Raw genomic sequence first — 26,974 nt, 5'->3', positions numbered from 1 at the left:
TGTGACTTTAAAAATATACATTCACCAAATTAAATTCATTTAATACTGACCAAAGTACTGATGAATGCTAAAATTAATTTCTTTATTTGCACATATATACTGATTCTTAACTGAGACACCTATATTCATAATGAATGTTGGGAAAGATGTAGGTGTCTCTTTTGACTAATTTGATTTTTTTCCCAAAGAATTTATCTGTCATAATTGATAGGCAGGGAGTTTTAGATATTTCATGAACATCTGGGCATAAATTTAATCTCTATTTGATGTTTTAGATAAAGAAATTTATTCTTATTCTGCTATACTCGTGAGGTTTTATTTCTTTTTCTTTTCATAACGCTGGCTTCTGAACTATCAGAACTTTGGTCCGTGACCTCTTTGATTCTCTTTCTTCTCTGCTGGTGTCAATTTAGTGAGCTTTCCTACAATTCAAATTTACATCTGGATTAAAAGGTCATTTAAAATTAATAGAAAGGCAGTATTTTTAATATCTGTCCATGGTATTGTCTAATGCAACGCCATGTCAGGAATGGGAATAAATAGAACAGACAAACATTGGCTGTGGGGACATTGAGTCGTTAATGACTGCACCTGCTGATGCTGTGGAGATTTACTGCCATGGAGCTGAAAGGAGAAATCAGGTTCAAGGGTGAAAGTGATGAGAAATTATTCCTTTAGATCTGCAGACTTTTTGATCCTTTGTACTATATATTTCTTTTAAAACTAAATGATAATTATTGTTTTTTAAGTCATCAAAAATGCCCAGAGACATAACTTGGAAGTTAAGATATTCTGACCAAAGCCTAATTTTTGTTCTGTATTAATATAAAGTTTTCCAAACATAACAATTACAATCTCTGTTATAATCTAACTGCTTATAGTATTCTAGTGAAGATAAGCTTTCAAATGTTAATGATTAAATTGACTTGAAGAGTCAAATTGTATTCGTCAAACACAAAATTGATGAATTAGAAGAGTCAGTGATATGGCTGACACAGTTCATAAAACAGGTAGATATTCAGAATGTCTGATACAATGGAAAGGAAAATTTTTGTCTTAAGAACTTACATTAGTGAATGTTATAATCTCATAAAACTAACTATTCTAGGTGTATTTCAGAGATCAAAATTAAAAGAATGATGAACACATTTAAATCTTCTGATGTCTTAAGTGTTTCTGGACTTTTTGAGATGCTGGCTTGGATATGAATTCCTACATTGATCTTATATTAAGTAAGCAATCACAAAATCAAGATCAACATTGAAGTCTTGATTATTGATTTTGACAGTAAAGAAATCTAACTTTAAGATCTCAAAATAAACACACAAGCATATATATGTGTAATACATTTTATATCTATATATATATATATATATAAATAAGCCTGTCTCTAAACATTAAGTAGCCACACTGGCTGATGACTCGTCTTCTGTTCATAACTTCAGATTTCATAGAATGGTTAATGATTTAATAATATGTGAACCATCATTTTCATTGCAAACAGTATTATTTTTTGGTATGATCCAGGGAAATTTAGAGTAAATTGCAGAAAGAAAACATATGTCAAAAACAGAGAAACAAGTGATTAATTGTTCCATCTATAGCAATGTTTCTATTGTTACATTTTTACACTTAGACTTTTTTCCTGGAATTATTTTTAATTCAAGTATTCATATAAAATGATATTGCTAATAGTGAATAGTAAACAGAATGATAATTTCACTGATTATAGATTGAGCTAAGATGCTTCAATATATTAGATTCTCAAAATATTCCTTTAAAAGAACTTCTCATTAATGCATTGGCACTCTTCTTCTGTCTTTCCTTTTCTTTTGCCCAGTCTTTTTTTTGCAGGATATTAGAAAATTGTAGTGACAGGTCTTTGAGTAGGGTTAGTAGAATCTAAAAGAACTAGAGAGAAGAAATGCATTTATACCTTCTATTGACAATAAATGTCACACAATGATCTGATATGAATGGTTTATTGAGAATTTATAATGCATGGTTAAAGAAGACCATGGAGTTGTTCACAGGTCACTGAAAACCCTAAAAATGCATTTAACCTTTGACCTTAGTGTCATGGAAACCTGTAGTTGTCCTTCACCCACAGCATACTTGAAACTGGAAATTCCTTCTGGCCAGGAGATTTTCAATTACTTTATTGATCAAATTCATTTAACTGATGATGAGCTACTCATTTGGGCAGTAAAAAAAGCAAAGAATATACTAATTAGATGCCCTTTGATTGTTTCTAATGATTTCAGGGATATGGAAATGATGGGCAGGGTTATTAGAAATTACCTGAATTCAATATTTGCTTAATTTGAAGCAAAGTTACATTTTACAAATTTTAATAAATAGTTTCTACTCAGGGAATATGGATCCATTTTCTCACTGAATTGAAAAATCATTCATTGTCTTTGTGAACTGGCCTTCCTTTCCTTGAACCATATGAAAAATAAATTTCATAAAACTTTAAGTTGGAATTTCTATTTGCATGAATATTGCTGGATGTGTCATAATTGTTATAATATTATGCTTCCACATTCACTTAAGGTAATTTTACTTATTTTAAAATAAAAAATTTGATCAAGAAGAATAAACAAACAGGAATTTTATTTTTCTGAAGGAGTTTTTCTTAGATTTTTTATAATACGTGGTTTTCTATTTGCATATGTATATATTGATGTAAAAATATATTTATAATATATACCTTGCCATAGTGGGTTTAAGTTGATTGGAAGCTTACCCTATCTTGATATGCCAGGAATTGTAAAATGACTTCTAGATTGAAATTAAAATTCACTGGCTTTCTAGAGGTAGGTTCCAAACAGGCTGCTTAATTGTTCCCTCTCCAAAACTGTTAACTCTAAAGTAAATATGATATACAGAGAATAGGAAGTAGATAATCATATACACTTGTATGTCTGAAAGCTGGTGAACAAAGGAGATTAAAGCAATAAGGAAAATAACTTTTATGACTAATACAAATGACATTCTTGAGCAAAAGCCTATCCATGCTTAAGAAGGAGTGTTGTCCAGAAGAAACACTATATCACAGTTTTAGCAATAATATAAAAATTCACCATTCTTTTTTATATCCAATTTTTACAATTAAAAAAGTCATATCTTAGATAATTAACAGAACCCTAGGTGAAGCTTACAGGACTTTCTCTTTAAAAAGCCTTTTGTTTTGGACCTAGGCTTGTCAGTTTCATTGTAAGATGGCCTTATAATGACATCTAGATGAAATGTTGCCTCCAAATGACTCCATAATTTTGTCACCCACTTACATATTAACATGCACTTGCCATTGAAAGAACTTAGTCTTGTGTTTCAAGTACTGAGCAATCCTTCTTATCTTAATGTCTACTCCCTATGGATAGACATCAATACATATAATACATTGTTATTTTGCTGAAACATGCATTTATTATTTTGTAGGAAAACATCTAGACATAGCTTTGTTCACTACCACTTGTTACCTATGCATAAGCATCCATTAAAGATCTGAAGGGAATGGTAAGGTTTTTCAGTTAAACCTGTAAAAGCAATTTTGGAGGTAATTGAATACCATAAAAGTAATTTCGTATGACAATCTTGGGAGTAGTCTTCAAGAATGTCAATGACCTACCACCTAAATTACTTGAAAAGTGAAAAGAGTGATTGGAATATAAAATTTAAGTATTTTATATCAAAAATCCAACTGATATGCCTCCTAAATCATTATGAAGTACTGAAGACTGCACTGAAGTTACTGCTACAAAATGATATTTGATACACACACACAAAACACACTGAACTAAAAGTTTATGAAATGATTGAAACTTTCCCCAATGAGCACAGGAATTGATCTATGTATTTATATATAGAAGCACTCTGGTTTTACATGCAAAATTTATTTCTGTCATGCCATCAACATAGTCTAACTAGATTGCTTTTTTGGTTTAATTGTAGGTAGTAAAAACAAATATTGGAAGTGATATTACTGTAATTTACAGGGCAGTGTCACAATTTTTGCAAACAAATTATTTATTTTAACAACAACCAAAACATTCAATCCTATGTAAATATATCATGGTGCCATAAAGGGTGAAATTATTATTTAAAATAAAAGCAAAAGTGAAAATTTACTCTATCCTTGTGATGTGCCACAGACTCTTAAATATGCATATGAGAGAAAAAAATTGGCATTTTATGAATGACTGCTAGAAGCTGTCTATATTTTCATTTTAATATAACTAAGCCTTTCAATATGACTAAGCCTTTCTAAAATGTCAGAGACTACCCATCACCACCTTAATTATAGGAAATGCAGAATAAGTTATAAACGATATATATGGCTTTAATATATAATATATAGATGTATGTATGGTATGCTTAGATATATAGTATTTGGAGTATGTATAGATGTATAGTACATATAGAAAATGCCAAGTAAGATGTAAATAATGTATGGATTTGGGACTTTATATTATTTTCAGTATCAACATACCAAGACTATAGTATTTCATAGAGGTTAAAACGGTCTAAAAATATTTATATCTTTCAGTTTTAACAGATAGACCTCCACCCATAATTCTTCAAGGCCCAGCCAACCAAACACTAGCAGTAGATGGTACAGCATTGCTGAAATGTAAAGCTACTGGTGATCCTTTTCCTGTAATAAGCTGGCTAAAGGAGGGGTTTACTTTTCTGGGTAGAGATCCAAGAGCAACTATCCAAGAGCAAGGAACCCTACAGATAAAGAGTCTAAGGGTGAGTATGTTCCACTTGTTTTTGGGTCTTCTTTTCAACGGAAGTAGTACCCTAGGGAAAAACCTTGTGGTGAACTTAAAATATTATAGTTCTATCCCAGCGTAATGCTATATATTTTATCAAAAGCCATGTTATTTCTTATTTTACAAATTCTGAGTTTACTCATGAATTCGGAAGGAAGCTAGAATTTTTTTACTTTCTCTTCCCAACCCATATGTAAGCAATCTGTGAAAACAGAAATCTTGAATGCATGAAGTTAATTACAGCAGTAGAACATTTTAAATAATTTGAAAGTAAGTGGCAAATAATTCTGATTTAGTCTTAAAAACAAAAAAAAGTTTGAAAAAAATAACATTTTTGGGGAGGAAAATTTTTAAAAGTTTCATTGGCCAAACTGTTGTGAAGGAAAAATAAGGAGATGAGAATGGGTACCTAAGATTCAGGATTGGATAGTTGACTGAAAACTGTAAATTTTAGGTTAATTTGCTGTAGGGTTTAGATTTAAACTCATGGACAAAAGCCATTGCTAGTTCTTTAATAGATGTTTTTTTGATAGAGAATGAACATTCCTGAAACTTAAAAAATTGAACATGCTTCAAGAGCAGCTAAAATGTCTACTTTGAATATTGTGTTATTTATTACTATGTAACAATATCAACAAAAGTTTAGAGGCTAAAGCAACACATATTTATTATCTCAGTTTCTGTATGTGAGTAGTCTGGGTGAGAATTAAGTGTATCCTCTGCTTCAGGATCTCACAAACCTACAATTAGGTGTCAGTCAGGGCTGTGAATTGACTGGGGAGGCATCTGCTTCCAAGCAACATGGTTGCTGAGTGAATTCAGTTCCTTGTGGCTATTACGCTGATGGTCTCAGCTTCTTGCTGAATGTTGACCAGAGGTGCTTTTGGTTTCATTCCGTGTAGGTCATCACACCTACTCTCTCAAACTCAACAAGAGAAGCTCCTAGCAAGATGTGCATCATAATCCCATGTAACATACTCACAAAAGTGACATCTTGTCATTCTTGTTGTATTCTATTTAACCAGAATCAAAGCACAGATCTCCAACACTCAAGGTGAAGGATTATACAAAGTGAGAATACCAGAAAGGCATTGTTTTGCAGGCCACCTGTCCACAACAAGTATATTCAAACCATTCAACCAAATAAAGTTAGCCTACTTTCCCCCAATTACTAAATGCTGCGCTAAAATTGGGTCGTCTATTATACTAACTACAAGATTGGGGAAAAGAGCCAGAACAATGAAGGTTGATATGATAGTAAATGAAGAGAAATTGACTGAAAATCATTCAGTTAGAAAGCAATTAGTAGAGTGTGGTGTCCAGGCAGAAACTGGAAACAAAGATGAAGGGAAAACTCAACATATTCAATTTTACCATTCAGAAATCTGGGAAAAATGATGAAATTCTTGAGAACATATTGAGGAGTTTAGTAAAAGATCCCAATGAAAATGAAAGTTTAACTAAAAATTGGAAATATAAATGGATATATACAATAGGCAGCTAGATATTAAGGATTTGAGAGGCAGAACAAAGACAGGGTTGCTATATAAATTTAATAGATTTTTAAAATAGATTACACAGATGATCACAAATTGAAGTATTCTTCTTGGGATACAGATATATTTACAATTACATTTATCTGGTTGTTTTATCAATGTATCACACAAATGCACATACCAAAAATAAGAATGACTATATTTTGTGGCTGATAAAGGTGCGTGTGTGTATGTATGTGTGTGTGTGTATATATAATTTAATTTGAGACACAGGTATTAATTGTTCCAAGTAGGAATAAAATGCTGTCAAGTTCAGTTAAAGGAAAAATAGCATAGGTATTTTCTTTAATTTATCTTATTGATCATAAATTGTTAGCCTTCTTTGAAAAAAGTGGAAGATACTTAAAAATTAATGTCTGCTCTCTCTCTAAGCAAGAGTCAGACTTGGGCCATGAGGGTTAATGCATTTTCATTGTACTGCTGAATTAAAGGGTGTGTTTGAATAGTCAGGGTTCCTACTAGTGTTTGAAAGAAGCAATTAAAGGTGGGGTGCTCGCTGCACTCAAACAAACTTTGAGCCCACTGACAGGCCTCTAATAGTCTCTTTGAGATACAAGCTCCTGCGGGTTTATGCACCGCCAACTACACAAGGAAAAATGTAGGTGATAGAGTTTGCCAGCACATTAATGCCTTTTTTAAAAGGACGTGGTTAAGGATAAAGGACAGGTTGGAAAAGATGTGAAGCATTCATGACCGGAAAAGACGTTACTTAAAGTAAAAGTTAAAAGAATAAAACTCAATGTGGTAATGATGATGGTGATAAAACAGTGAGTCTTAGCAATGATATTTTGGCTTTTGATACTACTTTTAATAAACTCCAAAATGAAAACGTTGTTCTTTTCTGTACAATGACTCTCTTTCAAGGAAGATAAAAATGTGCTTTACAGTACCTCGCTCCTACAGACAGGAGGGTTTCTGTAGGTCATATACCACTGTGTCTCACTATTTCTTTTTTGGTACTTAAAACATGAAATAAAAAAAAAAATAGAGTGATGAACACTGTGTCCTCATAGTCCAGCTAATTGGTAACTGAATCTGTATCTTTTGAGAAATATAATATTCTGATACTCATTAAAACATACCTACCACAGCTAATGTTAGACTTACATCTCCACACAATGTCAAGGAAATGCAGTTCAGAAACATTACCTACATTCTCGTCTTTTAACATTTGCATGTAATAACAAGTCCTACATTTTTGTACAGCAGCTATAAAAAATGCAAATCCTTTCACTCTTTCACAGACCATATTCAAATGAATATCACATTAAAATCCAACCATGGCTCATTATATTTAGTTGTGAGTGATGCTCCTTAAATGCAAAGATTCCTAATGACTATAATGTGTGCACAGCCACATTTGAAGTAATGGCTCTTTCTGTCTACAATGGCTATACCCATCATCCTTCTATATAATAGAAGGCGATTGCACAGAGACAATATGGTAAAAAATGACTTGCCAGGGCAATTTGAAACTTAAGTTAAAATACATAATGACATAAAATAAATTAAAATGGCAGAGCAGCAGTAACAGCCAAGCATGGGTGATTTACTTGAGAATCAACTATATAGCTTGAGCCATTGATAAACATACAGTTTAAATCTGGCACATAAAATATGCCCTGAATTCCATATTCATCAAAATTAGACTCTTGTTCATGGTGGAATTTTAGCTCTACGTCTTGTGACTTGCTCTATTCTATGGTCATCTCAGTCTCTCTTCCTGGTCTTTTTCTGCCCCTAAACTAATGTCAAGGTCAGTTGACTGCAGTCTATGCCCACACAGCTCAGCCACAGTGAGGACCTTTGAGTTACATATTTCATTGTCCTTGGGCTTTTGTCCAGAAATAAGCACTGAACCTTCTGCCTTTCCCATTTGTAAAAGAGAAGTCTTGATTATACCATTAACTAGTTCTAAAAGGCTTTTTCCACTCTTCACGTTTAACAAATACTTTTCAAGTGGTCAAAGAAACTATAGTTTTTTGGTATGCTTAATAAATGAGTTGTGCATTATATTGTCTCTATAGTCCCTTTCAGCTCTAAATTGCAATGATTCCATAGACATGGTTTGTATGATGTCTTCAAGGTTCATCCATGTTGTTGCGTGTAACAAAACTTCATTTCTTTTCATATCTGGGTAATACTCCATTGTATATGTATTCCACATTGTGTTTATCTATTCACCTGTTAATGAACACTTGAATTACTTCCATCTCTTGGCTGTTATGAATAGTGCTGCTATGAATATCAGTGTGTAAATATCTGTGCACATCCATGCTTTAAATTCTTTTGAGTATATCCTTGGAAGTGGAATTTCAGGTCATATGATAACTCCACACTTAACTTACTGAGTACTGACAAACTGTTTTCCACAATGGCTGTACCATTTTACATTCTCACCAAGGATGAAGTGTTCCTATTCTCTGCATCGTTTCCAATACAAGTGATTTTTTTGTGTTTGTTTGTTTGTTTTTAATGGTATGCATTTTTTGGTGGGTGTGAAGTGGTATCTCATTGTGGTTGTGATTTGCATTTTCACAATGGCTAATGATGTCAGGCATTTTTCATGTGCTTTTTAACCATGTATATAACTTCTTTGGAGTAGTGTCTATTCAAGTTTTTTACCCATTTTTAATTGGATTTTTTGTCTTTTTGTTGTTGTGTTGTAGGATTTCTTTATTTATCTACATATTAAAACCCTTATCAAAATGTGGTTACCAAACATTTGCTCTTGTTGTGTAGGTTTTCATTTTAATTCCATCATGAAGTCCTTTGATACACTAAAGTTTTTAATTTGGATAGTTACATTTATCTATGTTTTCTTTGTTGCTTGTGTTCTGGTGTAAAGTGTAAGAAACCATTTCCTAACACAATGTCCTGAAGCTGCTTCCCTGTATTTTATTCTAGGAATTCAATAGACCTGCTTTTTATATTTAGGTATTTAACCTATTTTGAGTTGATTTTCATAGATGACATGAGGAAGTGGTCACTTTCTTTCTTCTGAATAGGGATATACCATTTTTCAGTACCATTTGTTGAAGAGAATATACTTTTCCAATTAAATGTCCTTGGCACCATTGTCAAAAATCAATCGGCCATTTTGATATGAGGGTCTATCTCTGAACTCTCAATTTGCTTCCATTGGTCTGTATATCTATCCATGTACCCATACTACTTACATGGCATATTTTTATCCATTCTTTCACTTTCAGTCAACTTCTGTCTTTGAATTTAAGGTGAGTCTCTTAGTAATCAGCGTGTAGTTGGTTCATGCTATTTTATACATTCTGCTAATTTATGACTTTTTACAGAAGAGATTAATCCGCTTACATTTAAAGTGACTACTGATAATGTAAGACTTCCTTCTGCTATTTCACTATTTGGTCTTTGTAAATTTTATACCATTTTTGCCTTTTAATTTTTTTTTAATGCCTACTTTAATATTTATTTGATTTTTTGCATTGTACCATTTGGAGTTCCTTCTCATTTCCTTCCGTATTTTTCTTAAAGATTTATTTTATTTATTTCTCCCCATCCCCTTGTTGTTTGCACTCGCTGTGTTTCTGTTCATCTTCCTTGTTTCTTTAAGAAGCACTGGGAAGTGAACCCAGAACCTCCAATGAGAGGGAGGCACCTAATTGCTTGAGCCACCTCCATTCCCTGCTTTGTTGTGTTTCTCATTATCTTTTTCTTCTTGTGTCTCTTGTTGCATCACCTTGTTGTGTCAGCTTATCACTCTTGACCATCATGCCAGCTCACTGTCTTCTTTAGGAGGCACCAGGAACTGAAGTAGGCACCTCCCATGTGATAGACTGGAACCCAATCCTTTAAGTCACATCCACTACCCTGTATTTATTTTTATATAAGATTTTGTGTGTGTGTGGTTATCCTGGAAGTAAAATTTAACATCCTAAGTAGCAATCATATTTGATTTGGTACCAACTTGCCCTCAATAGCACAAACACTGTTCTTATACCTATCCACCCCCTTCCTTTTGTTGTACTTGTTACAAATTATTTCATTATACATTGTACATCCCTAACCATAGATAAATCATTACTTTTTATGCATTTGCTTCTTAGAGCCTGTAGGAAGTTAAAAAGTGGAGTTACTTATCAAAAATATTTAATAGTACTGGTATTTATAATTACCTCTATGGTTACCTATACTGGAGGTCTTTATTTTTCTATGCCAGTACAATCCACTATCTAGTATCTTTCCTTTCAGTCTGAAGAGCCACCTTTAGCATTGCTTGTAAGACCTAGTGATGATGAAATCCCTTTGCTTTCGTTCATCTGGGAACACCTTAGTCTCTCTCTCATTGCTGAATGACAGTATTGCTGGATATAAATTCTTGGTTGCTAATTACTTTCCTGTGCACTTTAAATATTTCATCCCACTGCCTTCTTGTCACCATGGTTTCTAATGAGAAATTGGCACTTAATCTTATTAGGACTCTCTTGTACATAACATATTCATTTTCTCTTGCAGTTTTCAGAACTCTCTCATGTTCTTGGCATTTGACAGTTTGACTGCTATATGTCTGGGCATGGTTCTTTTCAAGTTGGTTCCTGTTTGGGTTTTGTTGGACTTCTCAAATAGGTGTATTTATGTTTTTCATTAAATTCATTAAGTTTTCTGCCATTATTTCTTTGAATAATCTCTCTGCCTCTTTCTTCTTTCTGCTTCTGGTACTCCCATAACACATATGTTGATCTGCTTGATGTTGTCCAACAGATCTCTTAGGCTTTGTTCACTTCTTTTAATTCTCTCTCTCTTTTCTTTCCTGCTCCTCAGTCTGAAGCATTTCAATTGTGTCTTCTTTGAGTATGCTGATTCTTTTTTCTGCCAGCTCTAATCTGCTGTTGAAATCCTTTAGGTAATTTTTAATTACAATTATTGTGCTCTTCTAATCCAGTATTTGTTTGGTTCCTTTTAAAAATTTCTGTCTCCTATTGAGATTTTCATATTGCTCATTCCTTATTTTCCTGATATCCTTTCCATTATCTCATTGCATATTTACCACTGGCTCTTCTTATCCATTAAAATATTGTTTAGTTGAGACAGAAAACATAGCTTTACCATTTCACCGAACATTTATAGGGTCCTGACTAATTTCTTTTCTGAGTTTTTCTATATCTAACTCTGAAGCAGTAAAGCCCCTGCTTGAAATGGAGCTAAGAAATAAGAGTATTACTGTGAAGGCAAGAAAGAAACATAAACAATGTTTATCAGGAAAATAGCATATATTTATAGAAATATAATACAAAAAATAACCTTTAATCTGTTATGAATAAAATAACATTACATGAGGTTTTTGGTATTTTGATATTTTCTCTGTTCTACCATTTATACAGGCAAACGATACATTACATTTTAAGAAGTTAAATATTGCTTGATTGAAACAGTAATTTTTCCACAAAATGATTAAAACAATTTCATTCTGCTCCTTCCTTCCATGCACTAGATTTCTGATACTGGCACTTATACTTGCGTGGCTACAAGTTCAAGTGGGGAGACTTCCTGGAGTGCTGTGCTGGATGTGACAGGTGTGTTTTTTGTGAATTATCTTAATAGCAGAGATCTTGAGCCCATTTCAGTGATTAGCTCATTAATGAAAAACAATTAAAGAGAGACCAAAATTTTAAATTCATTGAATAGAAAAGCTAAGCCTCATGCCCCTTTTGATCATCATTTGGCACATCACATTGGATAGATTAAATTTGATACATTTGTCCTGGATAACCTGGCTATTTCATTTTTCTAACCTAAAGTGTAAACAATTCTAATGATCATGTTTGAAAGTAAAGTCAATGTTCATTAACATGTAAAAGAAGCAAATAGTTACTTACATACTATTGATTCAACATGAGGTTGAATTGCTCATGTTTAGGTCACCTCCTTTAATGGATTGTTTATATTTCATTCAGGCATCATTGCAAGCTTGTGAAACCAGGAATAGAGTTAATTGTTTTATTGTTCATCCTTTTTAGAATCTGGAGCCACGATCAGTAAAAATTATGATTTGAATGACCTGCCAGGGCCACCATCCAAACCTCAGGTCACTGATGTTACTAAGAACAGTGTCACTTTGTCCTGGCAACCAGGTACCCCTGGAACTCTTCCAGCAAGTGCCTATATCATTGAGGCTTTCAGGTATGAGAAAATTCCTTCTTTCTCTGTTGGGTTTATGTTTTAGCTCCTAAATCTTAAACTCTCACATGAGCTATCCTGCCATTTGATTGTATGGACATGTTCAATTAATGCATTTTAAGAATTTGTCTTTTATAGTTGACATTTTTTCAAGAACAAATGTTGCTGTTTTCTTCATTTATAAATCCATGTATAAAGAGTACTCTAGTGCATAACTCAGTCACTTAGCTCCGTTCTTTACCACTAACATTGTAGGGATTTAAGGTGAGAATTTTGACATTAGAACCGGGTAGAAAATCATTTAATTAGACACAGGCACTGTTTATATTATGCAAAGTTTGTTGAGTCATGGGACACTGAAATCTTTGTTTTTAATAATTAGAGAAGAACTTAAAATACTATCAATGTTTTTATATTATATAGTTGAATACCTCTGTCGGGTATGCCACAGAGAAATTTTAAAGTCACAAATAAGAAGTTGATTTCATGTACTTCTGGTTGTTGAAAGGAAAAGATGTTTCACGTGGTATTAATATTTGAAATAATTATCATCAATTTAAGGATAGGGCCTAAAATTTAGCAAATACCATTATAAAATTGGTTTGTGTGAGTTTGATATAATACTTATACAAATAAGAAAATATAGTTTCATATTTGGGTTTCAGTGTATTTCTATTTGACATTATAATGATTGAATGAATACAGTTGTCCTTTGAAACATTAGGACAAATTATTGCTTTCATTTTAGGCTTCTTTAATCTGTATTTAAAGTGATGATAGATGCATAGATTTTTTAAAATTTTAAAATAGTACTTTTCTATCATTTTCATGCTTTGATGCATAAGGACTTCTGAAAATTAAATAGACAGCTCTGTAAATTGCATTTTCTCCTTATTCTGAGCAAACGTAGTGTCTGACCTTAGACAAAGTGCTCTAAAATGGAATCCCATCTGTGACTGGCTATAAAAGGCTCCACACACTAAGATTTAGAGATTTTTCACCATTCTTAAATGAAAAATTGCAATACGGTATAATGTACAGTTTTATTAAAAATGTGACCAAGGGAAAATATTCATTACATGCTTCCTTTCTTCTTTTACAGATATGTAGTTTTAGAAGGCTCTATTATAATATTGCATGTGGAATTGATGCAAAAGAAAACACCTTGTAACAGGAAAATGTATTGGCATAATTTACTCTGTAGTCCATTTATTCTTTCTACAGGTTAATTCTTTTCAAGGTATATATATATACATTTATGAGGACCATATTTATTTTATAAACTTGATGTTGTGATCTTGGCCTCTGTTCCTTTTACAGGTATTCATTTAATGGGCTGCTGTGCATTAGCAAAGGGCTGTCATATCTCCTGGGCTGAGTTTAATTTTGTTGTGCATGGCACTTTCGTTAGGTGGGCTCGGCTTTGTGGTTGAATAAACTGAAATCATCCAAATGTTTCATTTACTGGGCTGAACACTTCAACTGTTGTGTGTGTGTGTGTGTGTTTATTTTTCAGCCATTAACCTTTGTCATTGATACCCAACTCCATTTCCAATACCTTTTTGCCAGCTCTTTAAATGAAATTTCTGTTCGTGTTTCAGCCAATCAGTGAGCAATAGCTGGCAGACTGTGGCAAACCATGTAAAGACTACCCTCTATACTGTAAGAGGACTGCGACCCAATACAATCTACTTATTCATGGTCAGAACTATCAATCCCCAAGGTCTCAGTGACCCCAGCCCCATGTCAGATCCCGTGCGCACACAAGGTAATTTCAATAGCAATAAACGTGACTGTTTCTAGGAGGAATTAAATACCTCTATAAGGAAAAGGATTACTTGGGAAAGTAAAGATGTCTAGGTTGCTTTTTCTTTTTTTTTTTAGGAGGTACTGGGGATTGAATGATTGACCTTATACATGAGAAGCGGTGCTCAACCATTTGAGCCACATCTGCTCCCCTTAAGATAGCTTTTTATAGTTACTTATTAGACTTAATTCTGTGAAGGAGAAGGAAGCTTGCTGCTCACCTTGATAATGTATTTCCTCTTTCAGATATGTTTAAAAAAATAAAAATAAATAATTAGGTATATTTACATCGTAAGAATGAATCCAGTAAACTAGGGCTACACTATATTTCAAAGTAAGGAAAGAACATTTCTCTTTCTTGGAAAGTTATCATATAGTAGCAAAAATGATCCTTAATGGCTAAAATGGCCAGATGGTGATATTAAAATTAATTCCTATTGTTCAGAAATTCCTATGGTATAGTGGTTCCCAAGGTGTGGTCCCCAGAAAGAAGCATCTGATTTCCTTGTACCATGTTAGAAAGGAAGATTCTCAGAAATCTTAGAGATCTATTTTAACATATCATCCAACTGATGGTAATGCTCAAGTTTGACAAACACTATTACAGTATATTTTATTAACTGATAAATTTAAAGGAGGTTATTTATTTCAGAAAACAGCAAGTCAAGTTTTTCTCTAGAGGCATGTGATTTTTTGGTTGATTTAAAAAAACAAGAACAGAGTATTAAAACATAAGACCAAAACGGAAGCTTTCTTCATTTTTCTTTAGTACTCTGTCTTGTAATTTGAGAAGGCCCCAGTGTCTAGAGGTCATGTACGATGCTACATTATATATTCCCTTCCTACTAGCAGGTGAAGGGAAATTAATAAAACAGAAATGGTGGCTTTATTATTTGTTACAACCTACTTCCCACAGGTTCTTGAGAAAGGGTTAATTATTTCTTATTTGTAAAAGGCTGTGAACAAGATATAATTCAAAGTGGTATTTTTGTGCTATGAAAAGCACCATACAGCCATAAAATATTATTATAATTACAATGTAGTTCAGTGATGGTAACTAGCATGCTATTATAACAGAGCAGGGCGAATTAAAGGAATAAGTGAAATAAAGTCACCACGTGACTTTGTAACGTTGCTGACATGATGACAGTCAAGGGAGGAGGGAATGCCACTTTGCTATTGTGCTTTAAGCAGTAATGTGATTAATTTTCCATGATGATAAAAGGCCTGTAGGTAAAGAATCTGTCTAGGGAGAAAGAAAAAGCACAACAAGGAATTTGAAGACCTGAAGCTGGTTATTTTACCTTACCTAGATCAAATTGCTTTTTTCTGAATTTAATGAGTAAATTAAATTATTGAACTTGAAATGGAAGAGGACAGCAGTTCCAAGTCAAGAAATTATAGTACCTCGATCATTTACACTTGTGTAGATAGAAATGGTTTTTGTGTGTAGCTGCAATGGAAGTGGAGATAACAGAATAGGGAAGATTTCTGGGGTGATTAAATCTGGCAGACCTTCATGATCATTCAATAACTATGCCAGTCACTAAATCTTGACTCAGAAAATAACTTCTGCGTGAAAAGGTCGGGAGAGATTAATGAAAGTTGTTTGTGATCTGTTTTGTTCCAGTTGAGGGACTATGTAGAGCAAGAGTTATGTTCTCTTAACAGATATTATAGGAAAACTCATGTTTTGTGTCTAATGTCAGGATCAGTTTTTGACATAGCATTGTCAGCCACTTTGCTTTCTGAAAAGCATTTGCTTCTTTTCAAAGAACGCTTTGCCATGTGTGTTCTTGTTTTTCTAAGGTATTAAATACCACAGATTCTAGAGATCTTTTGTTTCTCTAAGCCAGCAATTACTTATACTTTCACTACTAGGTCATAGAAAACTATAGATATATCACCAAAGTTAATATCATTCACAGAAAAGGTAATTGTTTATTTATTTATTTTTGCTAAATCAAATAAAACTTAGCTCAGCTGTTTATGATAATGATGACCAAAAGTGAAATAAGAAAAATCACCAACTATTTATGTCCAATTTAAATTAGTATAGCCAATTTAAGTTAGGGCTGGGATGTACACCTACATATATGCAGTGCTGCACTGTGGCCTGAGAAAATAGGAGAAAACAAGATTAAGAAAATAAATAATTTTAAATTGACTTTCTCCCCTTAAAGTTGTTGGAGAAGAAAATTTGACTTAACTTTAAGTGTACCAGTTAAAAAAGCTGATTTGAGTATGTGAGAAATACAGTGCTTGATATCAAATTGATGGACTCAGGTGTCTGTAATTTATTCTTTTCTCTATATGGGCACAGCGACTATAAACCATTGTATAGGGCAATAGTGTTGTATTTATGTAAATGGTGAAAAAGAAGGCATAAACAAAATATGGGAGAGAGTGCATGATTTAACTACTGCCTTTCTTTCTCCCCTATCCCCATCCTCACTACCTAGTCCCCAAAATAAAATGCATTACCTCTTGTCAGATATTGGGAGTACTGATCAAAATTTAGTACCAAGAGCATTTTATTAGTATTCTGAATTTTTCAGGAAAAAAGTATTTTTGTGAATTTGAGGGGCTCCATTCCCTTCTCTCTCTCTCTCCTTCATTTACCTTTAATGACATAATTCACTTTTCCAATGTCCCTGATTTCTTTCCCTTCCCAAACTGAGTTTGGTCAAGGTGAGATAACACAATCTGGTAGTTGGGACAAGGAACGAAACAAATTCCTAAACAGCGTTTTTCAGATATATACCCACTTACTATTTGAGAGAAGCCTTCAATATGGCAAATTACCAACATCGATGTGAAACTGATACTTGTATAAAAGTCTTAGAACACACATTTCTATTCTTTATTGCAAAAGTATGCTTATATTTAAAAGATCTTTCACAATGATGTGTGTGTATTTAAATGGGGTGAGGGATTATCAACACTCTTCAGTGATGATTTTTTTTTTTTGAGTAAAGGTAGATATGATCTCTCAAATTATGTCCTAACATGGTGATATATATATAAAGATGCTTAAATGTTGTTTGTCGCAAAAGCGTTTTATTTTTGTCCTGTTATTATTTTTAGTGGTGTAGGACTGGCTTCTATAGAATAAGTTGGAATTGACTTTCTAAAATTCAGCATGTTTTCTCCCTGCAGATATCAGCCCACCAGCGCAAGGAGTCGACCATAGACAAGTACAGAAAGAACTTGGAGATGTCATCGTCCGTCTTCATACTCCAGTTGTATTGACTCCTACCACAGTTCAAGTCACATGGACGGTAAGTTTTCAAAGGCTATGTCAATGGTAGACTTCTCCATTTCATTAAGATAACCGCCCCCCCCCAATTCTAATAAAGCAACCAAAAAAAATGTATTTTTAAATCCTCACCATTTAAAATCAAGCTGGAATCAATGGCAATAAAGAAAACTATTTAATAGAATTAAAGAGATGGACTATGATATAAATATGACATGTCCTGGCTCCTGAATCTTTTAACCATGTTATTGAGATATAAATAATATTCCATAAATTAAAATGCACACTTCAATTTTTTTAGTACTTTTACCAAGGGGTGTAGCTATCACAATAATCTAATTTTAGAACATTTGCAGCACCCCTGATTTAAACCCTGTTTCTGTTAATAATCACTCTCCATTGTACCTTCCCCATCCCTGTAAAACTGCTAATCTATTCTCTGTCCCTAGATTTGCTTATTTTGAGCCTCTCATATAAATAGAATCATATAATATCTGGTTATTTGGGACTGGCTTCTTTCACTAAGCATAATGTTTTTAAGATTCATCCATGTCGTAACATGTATCAGTGCTTCATTTTTTAAAAATTTTTTATTGATGAATAGTGTTTCTTTGTATGTACAAACTTTTTATCCATTCACCAGTTAATGCATGTTGGATTATTTCCATTTTTTTGGCTATTATGAATAATGTTGCTGCGAACATTTGTGTGCAAGTATTTGTGTGGGTATATGTTTTCATTTCTCTTGGATCTGTACCAAGGAATGGAATTAATGGATCATATAGGAACTCACTGTTAACATTTTGAAGAACTACCAACATATTTTACGAAATGTTTGTACCTTTTTGTATTCCCACAGCAATGTCTGAAGGTTCAAATTTCTCCACAACCTTGACAACACTTGTTATTGTCTGCCTTTTTGATTATAGACATACAAGTTTGTAGTGGTATCTCTTTGTTCAATTTGCATTTCAACAATTGCTAGCAATGTGGAGCATCTTTTCATGTGCTTATTAGCCATTTGCATATCTTCCTTAAAGGAAAATTTATTCAAATTCTTTGTCCATTTTTAAATTGGGCTTTTTGTCTTCTTATTACTAAGTGTTCTTTATATATTCTGGGTATATGTTCCTTATGAGATATATGATTTGCAAATATTTCTTCCTGTCTGTGGGTTGTTTTTCAATCTCTTGATGGTGTCATTTAAAGAACAGAAGTTTTAAATTTTGATCAAGTTGTCTTCTGAATTTAAATCAACCTTCTCTAAATGTTTTAAAGTAGTCTGAATTTTAAAGAACAGCACCAAAACATGTATATTATTTAATCAGTTGACATGTTTATAATGGTGAAATTTTAATCCTGCAGTTCTGGGCAACGTATTTGTTATTCCTTGAGCCAAACTGCATTATCAGTCAAAATTTTTGCCTATTAAGTCCAAAATTGAGCAGAACCTTAATAAAAATAAGACATGTTTATAATATTTTCAGAATAATTATGATTATTTAAGCATATATTTCTAATTCCATTTATGATATAATTTCTCGTAGGTTTATTTTATGTTCTGCATATAATGGTTTCTATTCTTCTGGTAACAGAAGAAAAACATAATTTGCCTCATTGTTTTTTCAACAATGAGTATCACAGTAGGGATACTGTGACAGTAGAAAATCATCTACCACCCTTTTTTCCCTTCTGCCATATTTCAAGAACTTTGATTAGATTCAGAGATAACAAAGCCAAATAAATAATTGTTTTTTTTAATAGACCATTTTCATCATTCTCAATAGAAAAAATATTCTCTGCGTTTTGGGGAGCTTTGAAGGGACTTCTTTTAAACTATGTCTTTCAAATGTGGGAATTACTTGGGGAAGAATCCAAGTCATTGTGTTTTATGAAGTTAATTACATTAAAAGTCTAAATAAAGTAAATAAATAAATCTTAAAGAAAGTGGATGTGGATCAACAGTTGGGCAGCCACCTACCACATGGGAGGTCTTGGGTTCCAGTGCTGGTGCCTCATAAAAGAAGACAAGCAGATACAACCCCCACCGCAGTGTAGACCTCCCCTACAATGAGCAGATGCCATAAGCCAGCAGACACTGCAGCCTGTGGGGAGCAGATGTGGTTCAGCCATTGGGCACTTGCCTTCCATGTGGGAGGTCCCAGGTTCCAGTTGCCTCCTGGAGAAGGCTAGCAAACAATAAGCAGACAGACTAGAGAACCATCTCTGGGGGTGGGGGTGGGGGTTGGGAGGGGATGAGTAAAGAAAAATAAATAAATAAATCATTTTTAAAAATCACTGAGGTTCTCAAAGAAACTCTTACAATCAGAATGTTAATAAAACTTGTAACAAGCATATGGTTTAATTTGAAATTGACCACCTGTCAAAATGAGCTCCAAAATTCTGTGGTATGGAACGTATATCCAATAAAAATCCCACCTATTTTTTTTTTCAAAGTTTATGTTCAGCATTTTCATTTTGGCTTCCACCTGTAACAACAAATTTCCTCCTGAAGAAAATATAGTGCAACTGCACAAAATCAAGTTAAACTATTTAGTTATTAAGGAGGCCATTATTACATACTGGTTGTGGGCAGTGTACACTGATGTGAGCAAGGAAATGTTGCATAGTAAACATTAGTTTCATAAAGTACCTAAAACACTTAATTAATGAAAACCAAACATGGATAAAACCAATTTACCCTGATTTACAGACTCCCTTCATCTGGAAACAGCTGCTTAATGTTCTTCTAAAAAACACAGCTTGCTTCTTTCAGTATTAACAAGCTATTATTGTGAGTTATGTCTTTCTTTCAGTATATAAATTCCCTTAAAGTGAACGCAGAGAAGTTTATAAATTGCAAGCTGAATGTAGTTTTAACATATGCCGCGTGGATTTTTTTGACCATTGACAGTTTTGATGAAAGTCATCCTTCTTTGGCTCTCATAAATTTAACTTTCTTGCTTTTCGGTTGCTGTTTTTGTAACATCAGAGCCACTCCTCCTTTGCAAAAAATTTGTCAGTTGGTACCAACACAAAGTGGTAACATGGAGGAGGATTCAGTGAGCTACAGCATCAGACCTGGGCTCAATTTTCCTTAATGTAGTCTTATATAAGTGTAACACTAATTCCAGAAAATCTTTGAGGTTGAAAAGCTGTCAGGTTGGTGAAGCAGATCTTATTTGTTCCGACTCAGCTGGAAAATTATAATTAGCTCTACATAAGACGCATGTACACACTCGTGACCACCTGCTTCGTGGAGTTTTTTGTCTTGGCCATCTAAACGTAGAAAACTGTCTCTCTGTTCTATATTTTGATTGACGTGCTATATTTTTAACATTTTCATTTAAGTTATTATTCATTGATTTTCACTTAAAAATAAAGCAATGCTAAATAAATAAATAAATCTTTAAAAAAAGTAAAAGAAAGAGAAGCGGCTGTAGCTCAATCAGTTGGGCTCCTGTCTACCATATGGGAGGCCCTGGGTTCGCGTCCCAGGGCCTCCTTGTGAAGGCAGGCTGGCCCGTGCGCTGCAGAGAGCTGATGGCCCGTGCACTGTGAGAGCTGGTGCTGCACGATGAAGCAACAAAGGGAGACAAGCAGATACAGAAAATATACACAGTGAATGGACACAGAAAAGAGACAGCAAAGAAAGGAACAAGCCAAAGGCAGGGAATAAATAAAACTTTAAAAAAAAAAATTATGCTGCAACTAAAGAAGACAAGATAAAGGTTGATACCTGAAAACAAATACCTTTTGTTTATAATGTGCTGGTAAGTAGATAAAGAAATTTTTAAAAGCTGAGATAAATAATCATCTCTATCGCCATCTTCTCTAATTCCTCTCTCTCCAACATTCCTAAAATGAGTTTATTCCATCTCTTCTCCACTAATCTATATACATTATTGACAGTAACATATGTCAAGTCAAAGCCTTGTTAGAATATGGCTATTAAACTATGTTATGGAATATTGATTTGAGAAGGCGCTATGATAGAACATGGTAAGGCATTAAAAACTATTTGAAAACCTAGAAGCCCTTTTACCTTTGAAGATGAAACAACATAATCCCAACAAAGGTGGTTTAATAAACGTATGAAGAGAGGAACACGTTTCATTTTTTATCTTGCATTTACACATACATTTGCTTTTTCATGACATTCTTAGTGAACAAAAACTTTTTAAAAGTTCTGTTGGATACCAGCTTTCTGACTCAAAATCTCAGATATTTGTTAAAAAGAGTTGCCTTACCCTTATACCTTAAATAAATGAAAGAATGAAGAAAAGTTGTCATGGGACATCATGTCAAGTTCTCATACATGTGAAACTTTTAGTCTCACTCATCAGTTTTCGCATGCCACGGAGATTTTGTACATGCTGTCTCACCGCTTTCCCTCCCCTGGGTAAAATCCTACTCTCCTTAAGATCTCAGTTCCAGTTACTTCTTCAGTGAAAGTTTATTTGTCCTTCCTGGCTGAATCAGTTTCCTCTTGTTTATAGGCTTTCTTATGTTCCTACACATAAATTTATTTATATTTGTTAGGATTGTAGCTAGACTATTGGTTGGGAGATTATTGTCTTAACATCCATCATTATCCTTGACTCTAAACACCAGGAGGGCAGGGACTGACTGTACTTTTATTCCACATGGTATCCCTATTACTTAACAAACCTCCCAGCAGCTATTAGTAAGACCTCAAAACATATGTTTTGAGGGAGTAAAAGTATTAGTGAATAGACAAAGGATGAGAATGGAAATTCATGGCAAAGGGCACATTGCATATAAAGCCCCCAATCTAGGAATGCAGGAGAAGGGCAAGCAGAGAAAATATGAAGTTTAGACTGTTGTGCCATCATAAGGAAATTGAATTAATTATGTATGTGTCTTAGATATTGTGAGATATTTTAAACAGGGGAGAAAGATTTTGCCCTCCCGGTCTTGGAAACAATAAATTCCAGGCAAAGTGATCTTGGAATTAGAATAGGTTAAATCCATAGTTTTCAATTTTCACAATGTTTAATGAGGTGTTCCACCTGCATATGTGTTCTTATCACATCATAATTAAACAGAAACTTATTTCACAGTTAGACATATCTGTATCTTAAACATCAAATGGCACCACTAGATGATAATTCATGAGCACTAAATAGGTGAAAGTGAAAAGAAATTGGACCTATTGTTATGTCTGAAATACTTCTATTTGATGTGAAATGCTATTTGCTGTTTTTCAGGTTGATCGCCAGCCCCAATTTATTCAAGGCTACCGGGTTATGTATCGTCAGACTTCAGGCCTGCAGGCTACATCAGCATGGCAGAATTTAGATGCCAAAGTCCCCACCGAGCGAAGTGCTGTTTTAGTCAATTTGAAAAAGGGAGTGACTTATGAAATTAAAGTTCGACCATATTTTAATGAGTTTCAAGGAATGGATAGTGAATCTAAAACAGTCCGTACTACTGAAGAAGGTCAGTATTTAGATTCCTAACATAAACCAAACTTATACCACACTGAAACCAATTTCTCTTGCAGTTCTGGTTTAGAAAGTAATCTAAAATGAATTTAAGAAGGGTTATTTCCTCCTTTTATTCTGAGAAAGCCATAGAAAACTGTGTCAACTGAAAAAATAAAGACACTCAATCTACTTTATTTTCTTTAAGGAAACATTTGCCCCAAAATTGTATGATTGTCAGTATATTGGGACTTAAGCATAATGTTTCCCTCTTTTTTTAATGTGAATTTAGCTCATTTGTTCTATTAAAGGGCAGGCTACTGTAGACCCGAGAACACAGGCTGTTCATAGTGACTACTCTTTTTGGTATTGACATAGGGTGAATTTTTCTTTTCCACACTTCCATCCCCTTTGGGCTATGCCACTCTAATCGTTATTTCTTATCTGGGATGCCACTTACATGTTTGCAGTAGCTTTCCTCTTAGAGAAGTTTTTAAACCTGTTGTAACTTTTCTTGCCTACAAGTACTTTAAAGTCAATCTATGATAGATGTGAGATTAATGCAGGTTTCAACCACTTGATTTACTACTGTCTCCTTCACTAAAGGGAAGACTTATATAAATGGCACCATTAAGGTCATCAAAAGTCAGATGCCAAATATCATAAATACCCCCCTTTTTTGCTTTAGTACTAATTTTATGTACCTAACATCTGAAAAAGCACATTTTACAGAAAGTGATATAAGAGCAGTCTCAGGAAGATGTGTATAAGTAGTTCATGTTAGCAGGTAGATGTTCATATTTGATCAAAGTGCTTTTAAATTATACATTTTTTATAATAAGCAACACAGCAAAAATACTATCTTCACTTATAGTTTATTATGTGATACACTGGCACTAAAATAAGACTAGTGATGCTTTTAAAAATACACCATTAGTCTATTTTTAGGATATATATATATATATATAAAGAATAGCAAAAAATTGCTGAAAATGAATAATATTCTTTTTATCTAACATTTGTTTCACTTTATGTTTCAAAGTTATAGTGTTAATGAGTGGGGTGGGTAACTTTAAAACAGAATACTATGTTTGAAGTATCCTTCCAAAAATCAATTTCACTGCGGTCAGACTTTTTCTCTGGATTGGACATTGGACAATGGATACTTGTCATCATTCAGTGCATATTCATCTCTGCTTTCTGCACCCTTGTGAAGATAACAAATGGAACAAGCTGGGCTATGTCTGGGAAAGATGAGCAGCGATTTGGATTCTTTCACATCTGTGAAAGAAGTTGAGCACTGGAATAATTGACCTGTCAGGAAGCAGGCATAGTGTTCTCTCCAAGTCAGCAGCAAAGCAAATGAGAAACCAGTTTTCAAAAGTGTTATTTTTCAGTGTGGTTCTTAATAAATACAGCACTGGTAGAAAAGTGTTTGACTTTATGTCATCATGCCATATTTCTGAGGAATATCACATAGTAAAACAGTAAAGAGCAGTACAGTATTAACATATGTCTATATGTGTCTCATATCTCAATGAAAATATGGCCATACCACAGTGAAAGAGGTCATTATCGCAAATTTACTAAATATGGGGACCTTATTGGAAGTCTTTTAAAATGTCTTTTAGGATTCTATTTTACATATTTATAAGGACTGTACTATATGGAGATGTAAAAGTATTGATCATTTAATATAAACATCTCTTAATGGCACAAAATTATTTTTTAATTGCCATAGAGGATTTTATGTAGTCTTCATAGTTTGCTTTTCCTATATTTGGTTTAAATCCAGAGAATCACTGGGAATAGATTAATTTTTATGTAAAATTAGTATTTCTCAGCTCTCATATGCACTACACGAGAGATGTCGCTATCGAAAATCTGAAATTACTTCTCACTCATCTTTTCTCAATATGGTTGTAATTAAAGGAGAAACTATAAAAGAAGAAAATTATTCTAGGAAATTAAAATCTGCCCATTTCACATTTGACCCAACATGAATTGTTTTTATTTCTGCAATCAGAGTTGTTTGCCCAGCCATACAAAGTAAGTTTAAAATCTTGAATTAGGGGTCAATTTATAACAATCAATCATTTTTTCCAATATGAGGAACAAGAGGACTTTTTGTGTGTTGGTGAAAATTACAGCTGTGTTTTTGTTTTTATTAAACAAAATCAAAGCAATACAAAAAGCTGCCATTAATGCCACCACTCAGAGATAAAATTTGTTTTAAAGTTTTTGAAACATTCTCTCAAAATATTTTTGATACCAGCATTGCTTTTCAGAAAGAGAGCCTGTTGGAGTCAGAAGAACACAAGTTCTATAATCAGACAGACCTGGGTTCAAATCCTGACTTGCTGTGTGACTTGGATAAGTCCCTTACAGTTACCTTCTTGTTCCTCATCTCTAAAGCGGAAATAAAAGTTGTTTCTATCTCCTGAGGTTATTGTGAAAATTAAATCTAACACTTAGCTCAGTACTGGGCATAAAGAAAACGCTCAGTAGAATGTTAACTATTACGCATTATACTGAGTACGTCCTACTACAGCAGCTGCATTTGCTGTTCCATTCTATTTATCCATTCTATTTAATGGACCTTTATTTTTAAACTGTCACTCTTCAACACTATAAGCTAACTCAGAACTTCTGGAAGCCAGGAGTCATGAGTCTTTTATATTTTTAAGTGGTATTAATGTACTTCAAGATTTACAACCTCTGTTCATTCTAAGTACTTCCTCCACAGCCCCAAGTGCCCCTCCACAGTCTGTCACTGTGCTGACAGTTGGAAGCCACAATAGCACAAGTATTAGCGTTTCCTGGGATCCTCCTCCTCCAGATCATCAGAATGGAATTATTCAAGAATACAAGGTAGGGCCCTGGTGCAGAAGAAAGGCTAACAGACCAGGGTACCCGGAGAAGTGTCAGTGTCAGAGGGATGACTGTCGTATGGATGATCTCTTACTGAGCTTAACTGTAGAATGATTATTTACTTTGCATTTATAATATGAGACAGGTGCTAAAACAAATGCAAAGGGGATAGAGTGTAACTCCACCGTCACAGATAACTCAAACTCTACTGAAAATTAAAACCACAGTAGAAGAGTGGTTTTCTGTTATAACATGATTCCAGAACCTCAGGGATTTGGAGAGATGGGGTCCAGGAAGAAGTCCACATTCCAAGACTGGTGTTATCTTGTTCTTAGGCTTCTGTGTAAGGCAGTTTTAGGGTAACTGTTTAGAAACTCTGTTCTCAGAAGGAAAATGCGCCAGTGGTTTAGAAGTGGGTGGGTTGGAGTAGGATGGGGTGGGATGAGGTAGGGGTTGGAGATTGGGCAGCATCAGCTAGCACTCTTTAAGTTTTGCTGCATGCATTCACTGAGGTCCTGTAAAGGTTTCACTTGAACAAAGGGAACCACTAAGAAATCAAAGTATAAATATATGACTTAAAGTTGATTGTCTCATTTTTCAACTGATGAATTTGCTATTTATGGTATATACCTACTGTTTCATCACCATCATTTGATGTTTATTTATAACCCAGAATATGTCTAACTTTATGAAATTAGATTCTGTTTAATTGTGTTGTGATTAGACCACATATGCATGTGGAGCACCTCATTAAACTTTGTAAAAATTCAAAACTACGAATTTTTGCAATTAATAAATATTTATAGAATCCTAACAATGACATACTATGTATATCTAATAGAATAGAGAAGTAGACATCCCACATCACCACAGTAATTCATAATTGTTATGTGCAGAAAAGCTGAATTATTTTATTCACAACATTGCAAATTGGATTTTGTTAGTCCTAGGAAAAAAATGTTAAATTTAAAATAGATTCCCTTAAAGATCAACTTGCTGAAGTAAATGAACAGAACATGCAAAAACATATATTTAAAATAATGGTTCCCACCACATTATACAGAAACATGCTTAAGAAACATAAAAATAAATGTTTTTATA

General features: G+C 33.7%; 1 protein-coding gene across 17 annotated transcripts in view; it reads left to right on the top strand.

The window, feature by feature from the left end:
- The window catches only part of ROBO2 (roundabout guidance receptor 2), a 1,471,152-nt gene that overhangs the window by 1,369,115 nt on the left and 75,063 nt on the right, over positions 1-26,974 (top strand). For all 17 annotated transcript variants that reach the window (XM_058296090.2, XM_058296089.2, XM_058296096.2 and 14 more), the window contains 7 exons: positions 4,553-4,758; positions 11,805-11,886; positions 12,331-12,493; positions 14,092-14,258; positions 17,456-17,577; positions 22,787-23,018; positions 25,749-25,873. In XM_058296090.2, coding sequence (XP_058152073.1) covers positions 4,553-4,758; positions 11,805-11,886; positions 12,331-12,493; positions 14,092-14,258; positions 17,456-17,577; positions 22,787-23,018; positions 25,749-25,873 — 1,097 coding nt within the window. The remainder of the gene's footprint in view (positions 1-4,552; positions 4,759-11,804; positions 11,887-12,330; positions 12,494-14,091; positions 14,259-17,455; positions 17,578-22,786; positions 23,019-25,748; positions 25,874-26,974) is intronic.

This window comes from Dasypus novemcinctus, chromosome 4 (assembly GCF_030445035.2).
Source record: "Dasypus novemcinctus isolate mDasNov1 chromosome 4, mDasNov1.1.hap2, whole genome shotgun sequence".
NCBI lineage: Eukaryota > Metazoa > Chordata > Mammalia > Cingulata > Dasypodidae > Dasypus > Dasypus novemcinctus.
The sequence above is the reverse complement of the archived record's forward strand: the minus strand, read 5'-3'. Positions and strand labels throughout refer to the sequence as shown.